General features: G+C 40.4%; 1 protein-coding gene and 1 long non-coding RNA gene across 5 annotated transcripts in view; both read right to left on the reverse strand.

The window, feature by feature from the left end:
- Positions 1 to 1,222: 1,222 nt before the first annotated feature.
- LOC121233610 lies at positions 1,223 to 2,247 on the reverse strand. Of its 2 annotated transcripts, none has more exons than XR_005933466.1 (3): positions 2,078 to 2,247; positions 1,580 to 1,744; positions 1,223 to 1,482 (listed from the first exon to the last, which is right to left on the reverse strand). It is a non-coding gene; the product is annotated as an uncharacterized LOC121233610 (long non-coding RNA). The 2 variants fall into 2 exon arrangements; XR_005933465.1 differs by having other exon boundaries at positions 1,888 to 2,247.
- A 2,779-nt stretch (positions 2,248 to 5,026) lies between these two features.
- Positions 5,027 to 12,121, reverse strand: part of GPR149 (G protein-coupled receptor 149) — a 29,218-nt gene continuing 22,123 nt past the window's right edge. Inside the window, exons 4-6 of one of the 3 annotated variants that reach the window (XM_030029218.2) lie at positions 6,722 to 6,820; positions 6,506 to 6,585; positions 5,027 to 6,372 (exon numbers count right to left, since the gene is read on the reverse strand). In XM_030029218.2, coding sequence (XP_029885078.1) covers positions 6,345 to 6,372; positions 6,506 to 6,585; positions 6,722 to 6,820 — 207 coding nt within the window. In that variant the 3' untranslated portion in view covers positions 5,027 to 6,344. Of the gene's footprint in view, positions 6,821 to 12,121 lie in introns of all 3 variants that reach the window. The other 2 variants (XM_030029217.2, XM_030029214.2) reach the window with 2 other exon arrangements.

The following is a 12,121-nucleotide window of genomic DNA, read 5'->3' on the forward strand; positions in this document are numbered from 1 at the left end:
TCTCGTTTCCATCTCCACGTCTAAGTTCTGAGGTCCCTTTCCGAGGCACGATTTTAAGGAAACGTTAAAGGTTGGTCTCCACCATTACCTGTGGGGTTACTACCCTTTCGGTGTACCAGACGGGTGTCCCTGTTGTTTCTTTTTTAGGTAGAATACACGCATTTACATAGGTACCCATTCTGGGTCTGCTGGTCGACTGCTGCTGTACGTGGTATACTTTGTCCAAGTTCTCTGGAGTGTCAAACTAAACCTTTTAAATTAGATAAAATTATTCACAGAATTATTACTCTTTCAACGGTTAATTGCTGTTCTTTTTGTTTCCTTGAATACCATTGTGCAGCTATAAATGCTTCTTCAATCTCGCTTCTTTACATATTCTTTTGCCTTTTCTTCCTTGCTGGTATGATTACATTTGTTTAAAAATTGCTAGCATTCGGATCTCTGAAATATGATGTTATGCACTGATTTTCACACTTCTTTCAGGTAAAGGGTCTGCTGCTTTCAAAGTAAACAATTTTCTCTTTTTTTCTCTGCCTACAGTTTACCTACAGTTAGTCCAACAACTCTCAGCAGCTGGATATGTAAAGAAATAAGAACTGGGTGCTCCAGTTAAAGATCTGTATTTTCTTTTTTCCTTTCCCCTCACAAAATGCTTTCTGCATCCAAGCATCCACTTGTCTTGCTGCTAGGCTCATCCTTTTCCATGCTTAAAGAAATGCTTATTTCCATGGCCTTAAAACATGCAAACCAAAACCACAATGACCTATCATAGCATACATCTGTATTCTTTTACTCGGACACCTCAGGTGATGGACCTGAATGACAAGGCAGCCACTGGAGCTCTTCTTAGTGATCATAGCAGTAGGTGGAAGATGGCTGACGGGGCCCGTTCTTCCAAGGACAAAACTGCACCGCGCTGGAGATGAGACCCATGGTGCATCGCAGTGTCCTGTATGGATCCACCAACTCACCCAGAGCTGATCTGTACATCTACCAAATGGCACAGCGTCATGCCGCAGTCTTGCACAGGAGGGTTCGTGCAAGAAACATCATGTGGTCTTTTTTTAGCTATACCCAGTTTCAGGTATGAGGAAATCTCAGAGAAGCTTGGATTTTAATTTGAATAAAGAGACCAGTAAGGAATACAGAGCAAGATCTCTGAGTCATCATCACAGCAAGCAGCTGAACTCTGGGCGAGGTTACCCAGAGAAAAGAGGGAAAAGGAGGGGACCAAGAACAGAGAGTACAAGGGCTGGAGGGTACTGACGAAGATCATCTGAAAGGCAAATTACAGGAAGGAGCGTGGGAGAGAAATGAGAAATCTAGGAGGAAATATACTTCTTCCTTACTTCTCTCCTCATCCTGCATCTGTGGCTTAACGCAGAGTAGGGAAGCACACTCCATGACTTCTTGCATCCATCATCCTCCATAAACTAACAGTAACTGCAGAGCATTCTCCAAAAGCCTCACAGTGACAACCAACTAGGGAGTAAAAAAGAGCCAAAGAAAATTAGCACAAAATTCTCAGAAATCTAGGAAATGTTAAAAGATCCCCTGTTGAAAGAGGTCACTGGCATACCTATACAGGCCAAACGAGGGAGAACAGCACAAGTCCTTCCAAAAGGGTGGCAGGGGTAGGATACTAGATGGGAAAACACATCCTGCTGCTCAGGTATGAACTTCCATGTCAGTGGCACAACATTAACCACACACAAACCAGCCTGCCTTCTGGGCCTTCTTTAGCCTGTAGGTGAATATAAATTGGGGCAATTATTATCTCTAGTTCTGTTATTTAGATACACCGGGACAGGAGAAGTGTCTGATGCTAATTTGAAACTAGCAAAGCCTGGAATGAAAGGGCCCCTGGTGACCATCTGTAACACATACCACCAGCCAGGGCTCATGGTATGTATCCCGTCAGCAATGTGTGTGTGTGGCCACACTCTCAGATGCCGCTTGACTTAGACACACCGTTCCACCTCGTGTTAGGTTCTGCGTGCCTAAGCAAGCTGTCAGAAAGCTGGTTTCGTCTGTTGTATCTCCTTAAAATTACTGAAGAAAAATGTTCTAGGCTTACCTTGAATCACTTGGGTGAGTTCAACAGATTCATTCTGTTTGATCCAGTATCTCCCCATGATAGTGTATTTGGACACCCCAGCAGGGCACACATTGGAAATAAATGGGATTTTAGTGCAAGAGGACATTTCCATATGCATGCATGTAGCTACTGCATTTCAGCCATGTCTTTTTTAAAAATGCAAAACCCCCACACATTCTAAAGAAAACATTACAAATTCAAATATTTTTAGTAGATTTGTAGATTTAGATGTTGGAAAGATAGGAAATGTGCATCTATTCATGTAAAGATAATTTTCTAATATGTATGAAAACATACATTTCTTGAAATTATCTCACTGGTTTGCCTATTACTGGGTCTTTTCAACTCCTTTTAACCACTGTTCACCGTCAGTTTTCATCCACTTCAGTAGCACACTACCATGATGTAAAGTAATGCATGTGCACATAATGGTCTCTATGCAGCAGCATGCTCTCAAAGAGGACAGAAGACGGTGCTCTCCTTTCAGTACTTTGAAGTGAAATTCCTTGAAGTCAAATTCCTAATGAAGAAACACGAAACAGATCAGGTAAACACTGAGAAGGGGGAGACAAAATAAAAGAGGATCCCACGTTACAGCTCTCAATCCAGTGAGTAAATCTTGCTACTGCACACTAGCAGTACTGCAGTCAATAGGACTGTCTCTATGAGTAAAGATTGTTTGTGCAGGGACTGAAGGTCTTTAAAATTAGTTTGTTTTATAAAACATAGAGTGTAGAACATACAGGAGTATACAGATGTGGGTATTGCAATTCTTATAGGAGCTGTTGCTGGAGTGTAGAAAAGCAGAATTTATTCTGCTCTGACACTGAAATCTGCAAAATTCATTAAGAGAGAGGAACATAACACTCACTTATAATGATACATACTGGGAAGTGAAATCATATTCTAGAATCTATGCATCAACCCCAAATCTATAAAGGTAAAATAACGCATAAGTAACATTTATTATTTTTTATGAAATTACTGTATTTTGAAATAGTATGATGCTGTAAGATATATTTTCTATCAAGATTAGTATAGAAAATTTAAATTTCAGCACCTGGCTGTATCTTTTGTTTCAAGAAGCACAATCCTTTGAGGCATTTGGGGTTCTTGGGCCTGGCCCTGCGTATTACAGATTTATTTTTCTTGTAACTCCGTTAACGTAATGTTATTCTCAGTGTACATGAGTGCCACTGTAAGGAAACTCCAACCCACTGGATACACTGCTTACCGAAGATTATCTCAAAATTATTTCCCAGTTTCTTGTTTTCTATCCTTTGCATTATTCATCAACCCATGTCCTAAGAGCAGGGGAAGCCTGGGCGCTGATTCAAGTCACATTTTCCAAGGGATTTTTTTTCAGTCAGTTGCTGTGGTGTCTGAACAGGGATGAGGTCTCTTTCAAGTCACCTTCAAATGGTCATTGACACTTTGCCCTCAAATGTTAAGCTGTGACTGAAATACTTTAAAAGGTCAGACAGTGGAAAAATAACAGAGGAGGAAGAAAAAAATTTTCCTTAAAAACTCTTATAAAAGAATTGTTTTAAAAATTAAGCCCAAATTATAAATGAAGACACCTTAACACTTATGTGAATAAAAAAAAGAGGAGCAAATTTTCTCAAACAGCAAGTTTTCTGGTGTGTTGTGCAAGGAGCTGATATCTATTCAATAATTACAACTTGGGTTTTCAGACACTTTAAATTGTTTAATGATGTGAGTCATTTAGAGCAAAAAATAAAATAATCGGACATTTGTACATTATCAAATTTACAGATTCATTACCTATATTTTATTACAGCAGCAAGACAACACTCTACAATTAGGTCAAGCTCTGGGTCACAGCTATGCAGAATTTTAATGTCTCCAAATTTTAACCCTTTGTAAACACATCCAACAGAGATTAACACATCAGCACATAATCTTATTAACATAGTCCAAATCGCTTCCAGGGAAAACAGAACACCTGACCAAACTACAGTTGTGATGAACTGCATCCTCCATCACAACTTTGCTACCTTTACCTGGATTGAGTGTGTCTGTTGCTATGAAGATACTTTCTGCATTCCTTCTACAGAACACAAAGAAAAGCAACGTACTCAGAGACAGCAGAATGTGTCTCTGCTCTGCATGTATGGATATAGATTTATTCGATAGACTTACCACTGATTGTTCCTTCTACTGTAGTTTCTTGTTAAATCTGAAATATAACATAGCATCTTAGTGGAACTAAGAGCCTTGAGGCAATCTTACAAGAGCTCTTGTTTTCATCTTGGAAAGGCAGTACATGGAAAGCACAACTTGCAGAGTGATCCACCTCCATCACAGCAACCTACAGTCTTCGACCACACCAGCACAGCCCCACTGATAGTGACGGCAGGCCTGATTTACGTTGATGAAGTGAGAAGGCAAGTCGTCTGCTTGTTTTCATGCCTCTGTATCGAATGCTGAGTGCAAAGAGATGCAGTATTTGGCCCTTTTGCTCTGTCTGTTCATAACCCATAAAGGAATCCTGAATAGGGTTGTGCTTATTTTGCATTGCATGTTCCCACTGAGTGGACAACAGTGTGACTGCAGACACCTAAATGATTATGTTGTCATGCATACCACTGGAAATTAAATCCATTCCTTAAAGAAGCAGTGTAATTTTTAATCAAACTGCTGAAAAGTCCTGAGAGTATATTTACCTCTGTTTAACTGAAATGAATGACCAACGCTCAGAGAAAGAGGTCTTGGTCAAAATGCACTAGCATTTCAAGCATATGCAGCATATTTAATATAAGACTTGAGGACTCCATTCACTGTTCCGCCTTGGCTTGTCTGAATTTGACACAAATTAGAGTACTCGCTGGTTTTAGGTTGGCTTTAGACTTAGTTCTAGGTTCCTTGTAAGTCAATAGAGCAATGAGCTCCTCCTGAGGGTGATACAGGTTGGGACCTGATTTAGGTAACCAGACCACTCTCTTGAGGTTGATGTCTAAGCTCAGTCTCTAAGTTTGGCCACCTTGAATAGCTCATTTCCCCTCTCCTAAGGAGTCACAAATCAGTTGTAACCCCAAGCTCCTGACTCAGATCTAAAGCATGAGGGTCCATCCAAAGAGGAGTGATGACAGGTTTACTGACAGAATACATATGGCAGAAAAAACAGTAGTGTTCTTTCTGTGAGCCAGTGGGACTCCTGCAACCATCTGCAAGCTACACCCACTCTCGTGGTTGTGTTGAGAAAAGTATTAGCTCCATGTGGGCCTTGAGGAGGAAGACAACATTGTAAAACTATTCCTTGCTTGGGACAACTCTGACATGAAGCATTATTCAAATTAATTTTGACTTCCTAGCTCTTCAAACATTTCAAATGCTGCCTTTATCTGGATGCAGTTGCAAATATTCTGTAAGGCTGGGAAACTTCTTAACTTGGTAAGAGATCATGGAGGCAAAAAAGGGGACTCTTCAGACTAACTGGCATAAAATTAAGCAACATTTGTCACATTTGATCAAAGAAATAACAACCATGAGAACACTCATAAGTTTCACAATGTCGTATTTACAGAATGTGCATGCTTACATTTCAGCCACGCACATTCAAAGGTCTATACAATGGCCACTTACATAGGTATTACATATGAAGCATGTATAGAGCAGTAGAAAATTAAACCATTTACGTATCTTTTAATCCTCTGCTTAGTCAACTAAATGAGCTAGTCTTAGGTTTGGGCTACATTTTTTCAGACAAATGTTTCAAGTTGGGCACATCAGTAAGAGCAGAACTGCAAGTCAGCCAAAACTGTTCTAAGTTCACACCTGTGGAGCTGCTCCCTCATTTTCCGCAGGTTCCCACAGACAGATCACCCAGTGCCGACAAGCAACCAAAGCTGGGTTTTAAGACTTTATTTAGGATTCCTTTTAGACACACATTCCTCAAATAGATAGATATAAAATAACTTGAAATTTACTATGCAAAGCTGTAAAGCACTTAAATATTTGTTATCCCATTCATATATCATTAGAAGTTTTAATCTATTTAACAGTGTACCCAAATAAAATTAATTTATATATTAGGAAAAAACAGTTGACATTGTATTTGCTAGGGTAACTTGAGTCAAGAGGACCAATGTCTGTCAAATCAGTTTAAATGTCTAGATTAAATGCCTTTTAATTGCTGTTGCCATCTTCTTCTCGTTTTCTGTAAGCTTTATTCAACATTTGTATTTCTTCCTGATAACCACTTCTTTCCATATGCTGCTTTTTACTATTCTGCCGATGAGCTTCGACAGTGTCTGGAATTGATATGTTAATATCGCTGTCAGGATTGTTTGATGGTATGAAGAGGGAGTAGGAAGCAGTTTCCCCTAAATCACATGAGACAAACCTGTTTTCTTTCCGTGAATAACGTAAGGATGGAGACCTTACCTGTGTGGAGGACTGGCTGATATTACTGATGATTGACACAGTATCCAGGGCCTCTTCGTTGTCACAAATTTCAAGTACCTCTAAATGAATTTTAACACTTGTGTCAGCAAACGTATTAGGAGACTCCTCTGGGTTTGGCTCATGACCAACACTTTTAGATCGATATACTTCAATTTTCTTTGATGTGGGTGTTATTTTTTGCCCTTCAGTGCTTACCTCATATGTAGATAAAGAGAGAGTTTTTCCTGTGGGTGCCTGAAGAGATACAGTTCCTTGAAATGCACACAGAGGGATAGCTAAGGCCCCACCTGATCGCTGAAAAAGAGAAAGAATTACCTTTTCTAATGCTAATTTTTGAAGTTAGATTCCATTATAAATAAACCAATTATGCTTAGTTTGTTAACTTATTTTACTGTTGTAGACTTTTCCTTGCAGTATTTTAGAAACCTGGTATTTATGACTTTAAAGAGTAGAAAGAAGTGTTTTATAATGATACACTTTAGTATAAAAAGTGAAGTCCCAAGTGACTGTGACTCAGCTAGTTTATGGACACTCACACTTTATTAGAATAGTCTACACTTAATGTTTCATTGCAGCCAGTCCACAACGAGATGCCAGCACTAGCAGGCACCTCTCTAGCTAGTACTCACAGGCACTTCTGAAAGTGTTTTCACTCTGCTTCAATCGGATCAAGATACTGATCTCCTAAAGCTTCTCATACAGTGACCAAAAGGACAGAAATGACACCAGAGGACTGTTCAAAACCAGGAACTTATGCTGACAACATCTGTCTCCCTTGGGCACCCTGTCTTAATTAGTCTTAACTAAATTAGGTGCCTAAAGTTAGATGGCTTAGCTACCAAGCTGAACTTTCCAAATCAACTTGTCAGATATTATTCAAGGAACTCTTTTGTGCATTTTATTTTTATAGTGGAAATAACATTCATTCAATGGTGTCAGTTTGAAATCTATAATAAGGATTTACAGCACCACTCCTACCCCTCCCAATCACTCCTTCCTACCTCCTGCTGCTGCTGCCTGGCAGGGCAAATCACCAGCCCAAACCTCAGCCTCCCCTGTCCTTCCTCTATACACACACACAAACACATGCACAGAGACCCTCCTTAGTAGCATTTAATTTTCTGGATGATTTGGGAATAAGAAACAACATTACGGCAATCAATGCATGAGTTGAAAAAATGACAGATGGTTGATTTATCAGGATATGTAGGTCTGAGGCATTTAAGGAGTCTGGATAGCACTCACATTTCTTCCTGTCCATGCAAGGGAGGGCTAAGATGAGAGAGGGAGACAGCTGTCTAGAAAAGCAGGATATGCCTCTTCGTTTGTGAGTGTTGTGATTAATCTACCTGCAACCAAGAGACAAACCACAGAAACCCTGGGCTTTGGAAAGGACGAGTCTTTCCCAGGCAAGTTACAGGGGGATGCCCTGAGCTCACCCTCGGAAGCAGAAGCTCCAGTATTGTCCTCCTGGATACTGATTTGTCTTGTGCAAACTGTGTGAATAGAGAGAGAGGAAGAAAAGGAGGAGTGACAGAAAGACCAGGTCTAATAATTGGCAGTATGGAGAAGTGCTAGCATTATTTCAGCACTGAAAGGACCCCTTCCACTTGGACCAATTCTGATTAATGTTGCCCTTCTAGTAAAATTGAGAAAGTGAGTAAAAACAGAGAGGTTTAGGATACCGATCGGAAAGGTGAAATTGTTCACAGGGAGCTGGGAAGGGCAATTATTTGCTGATTGCTAAAGGAAGCTGTTGTGATGAGAGTTTTATGGAATTAGGCACAACTTTACAACCACACAGCTAAATCAAGTGCCACATTACCTCACCTTCACTAAAGAGGAAATTAGGTTTCATTGCATAGAAAAATCTTGCCAGACTGTGACTTAATGTGGTCCTTCGACAAAGGAATTTGCCTGACAAAACCCTAGGAGCTGGCTTGCCCCGCTGGAAGGAAATCAAAGTTGTATTAGTCTCCTTAATAGATTTGTCAGAGAAAAATGGTCCTCAAGTGTTTTTCCAATGTGCAGTTACAGAGGCAGCTATCGTGCTGTGCATCGAGCCGCCAAAGGTCCTAGATTGGTGAATGTTAGATGACAGCAGCTCACTGCCAGCTCCCGGCTGCTGCTGTTCGAGTACAGAGCCATGGCGGATACAGGGGCTCCCTCAATGGTAGCTCTCCTAAGAGTAAGCACCAGCAGCCTTTGTTTCAAAGCAATGACTAGGGAGATTTTTTTTAAAGCACAGTTAGGTGTTGGCACTTACATTTTCTGTAGTAATTAATGATTAGGATCACTCCTCCAGGAAAGGAGAGATGTGAGAATAACTGTTTTCTCAGGTTGAGGAAGCTCTTGTCCACTTGTCTTCCATCCCAGGTGCTTCCTAAGATCATGAGAGGACAGAGCAACAAATCCAGCTCTGGGTAAGATCAAGTGGGCAAAGCCTACTATTCTAGCAGCACAGACACAAGGTTAGCGTCTTGGATATTGCAATAGATAGAGCCTGGATACCTACCAATTTTGGTAACGCACATTTAGAATGGTGTTTCTGTTGGAGACAAGCCCTACAGTTCTGTTTCCAGCCTCCTGACTAGTTTCTGCAATCAACACTGAAAGTCCTTTGCAGGGTCCGTCAAGAGTGTCTGCATTTCTGGCTGTTAATCAAGCTCAGAATCTGAAGAACAGTCTAAAACAGCACTTAGATTATACAGAAAGACATCTAAAGAGTATGAAAAAAAAAAAGTTAAATAAGAACTGATTACTTCAGTGCAGGTTTAAGTTCTGCTTAATGAAACAGCATGGATTTGTCAGACTGAACGTCAAGAAGACGGAGGATATGTCTGAGGCACCTGGAGGGAGAGTGAGTAATCCTCACTCACTGGAACGAATACTCCAGTTGTGGAGAATGAGAAATTTTCCAATGACCACAGACTAGTGGCTCTTTCCGAAAGTCTGTTTTCTGTTGAGAAATCAGTATTTACTTTTAGAAGTGAAAAGGATATGCCAAGTCTTCTATGCCACTTCCCAGTCACTAACCAGGAAGCCAGTAAACTACGTCATTTTCCACTAGACCAATTCCAGTAGAAATATTGTTCAATTACAGACACCTTCACCTGTTTCCACAAGTAGAGAATCCATTTGTCTCTTTGCAAATCGTGCATCATAATGCCATGCACTCGTGACTGTGACAGGTGTCTGCCTAGTAACTGATGCCCTCGCAGGAAGCAGCTTTCAAATCACAGAATAAACTCCCTCAGTGCAGCAGCTGAGTTGCAAGGAAACTACACTATTAACTGCAAGCTTTGATGAAGTACATGTGTGAGAAACAAGCCTATTCATCAACAATGCAAAATGTTGAAAGTTTAAAAAAGTCCAACTAATTACTGAAAAAAAATAAGCAGCATTTTCATGACACTACAGAACTTAAGCAGAGTTTATCAAAAATTAAATCAAACCCTGGAATTACACGATAGGGGAAGGCAGGAGAGATCGGAGCCACTGAACTGTAAATTCACTGAGTGCTGAGGGGAACTAGCACTACCTTGGCTGGCCTGAAAGTGCCACAGCCCCAGGAAGACTTCTATGCTCCACGCTGGAGGGGAGATGCTGCGGCCACAGATGGTGACTGTCCCTCTCCAGCTAGAGTACCTGAAAGGACTCTGCACCAGAGCCAGAAAGGGGCTAGCGACCAAGAACTGGATCTGGCCCCTCAGCTCGTTAGCGATGCACAGGGCACCAAACACCACAGCCAGACTCCCTCCTGGGTTCAGAGCTGTCACCCACCTTGTGCTTGCTTTGCAAGCTTTGCTCTGGAGTCAAGCAGCCCAACAGAAAAATGCTATAAATAAAACCACTGTTAACCCAAAAGACGGAAGAATGCATTTCTCTGGTTTTATGTATAGCCAGGTAAAACTGATTATTATTGCAATTACTTTCAGTATAAATTACTATTAATGAGAACAGAATGTGACCCTTATCTTGTCCTTGATATCATTATTAAATATCCATTTTTGCTTCTTATGACACATCCATGGCAATAAATAGGAATCTACTAGTAAGACTATACTGGTGCATCCTCTGAAGAAGTATTTTATCTTCCACTCCCATTGTTACCTACAGTTCAGCTTTCTGATTTTAAGCCTTACAATGCAATTTAATTCTAAAGCAATAGGAATAGGAAGCAATCTGAGTAATGCTTAACAGTGGCCTTCAGTTCATCCATCCAGGTTCCTGTTTCTCATCTCTGCGTTCTTCCAGCATGAACAAGAGCATCCACAGTTGTAAAAGGGTTATGATTCATTTTTACTTCAGTGAAAATAGAAAGAGGTCCACTGTGCTGTTTCTGAACATCTGCCATCTCACTCTCCACAGCCTGGGCCCAAAATGCTTTTTGAAAGGGTACTGCTCCACCAGGCTCTTTCCACGCTCTTTTGCCCACACACTTGGTATTCCTGTATTTAAAAGAAAAACTAGTTTCTAAAAGAAATACACATATTAACTCTTCCCACACAATTTATGCTATGTGTGCTCTTTTTAAAGCACTTCTACACAGATGTTTTTAAGAACGTACAGAAAACTTACAGCCACTTGTTTCTTGGATCTTCTTCAGAAAGGCAATGTTTTGATGGTATCCTGACAATGCATGCAGGAATCAGGCACTAGCATAAAGGTAAAAGAGCTTTGTGAAAGAAAAGAAAACCCTATCTTTTCAAAGTGCCGTTTTGCAGGTTTTGTGTCTCAGCAGTTTTGCAGTGTATTAGATACACAGATAAAACTATCATTACTCCTAAATAAAATGTAGAAATTTTTCTACAACTCCAGTATTGTGTTTGTTTTATCAGAATTACTTATACCAGGATTTGTGGTATTATCACAAAGACACCCCACAGCTGACGTGCATGCTTTGTAACTCTCATGCATCCCATACCAGTTTGGCATCCATGGCAACTACACAGGACAAGGCAGCCTTGCTATCAACGATTCTGATCCTGTGAAGTGAAGACTTGTCTTTCTGAGACCTTACTCACTCTCAGCTAGGAGAGGTGAAGGAAGGATCAGACACTTATCTGCTTGAACACAACAGATTTAAAATTAAGTCTGTTCTGGTTCTTATATCCACTTACAGATACTTTTTCTCTGCATGCACACATGCATAAATACATATAAGTATTTATTTATTCATTTTACCTATGCACATATGTATATAAAGTATTTACCTTTTTACAATTAATTTCTTAATTTCTGGTAGGATTGAAAGGTTTCAATTTGGAAATGCTCAAATGTTTCAATTAAAAAAATCATGGCATTCTCCAATCAAAACATTCTGCAAGCCAAAATCACTATCTTTATGCTGAGGCCAGCTTTAACTGAATACCACAAAATATCTGCCAGGTCTCATAAAAGTTGCAGCCTAGCACTAAATCTGAGCTATCCCTCTGGTGGACTGTTTTCTGCAGGTTTGCATCACAGAAACAGCAAGTAGGTAATTTTCAAAGTTGCTTAATATATATCCACATGCATTTCATCATGCCAGAACGCTGCAGGATCTCTACTGCCGTGATGCTTGCCATGAGCTCCTGCCAACAGGAGCTGGCC

The sequence above is a fragment of the Aquila chrysaetos genome, chromosome 10 (assembly GCF_900496995.4).
Source record: "Aquila chrysaetos chrysaetos chromosome 10, bAquChr1.4, whole genome shotgun sequence".
Taxonomy (NCBI): Eukaryota; Metazoa; Chordata; class Aves; order Accipitriformes; family Accipitridae; genus Aquila; species Aquila chrysaetos.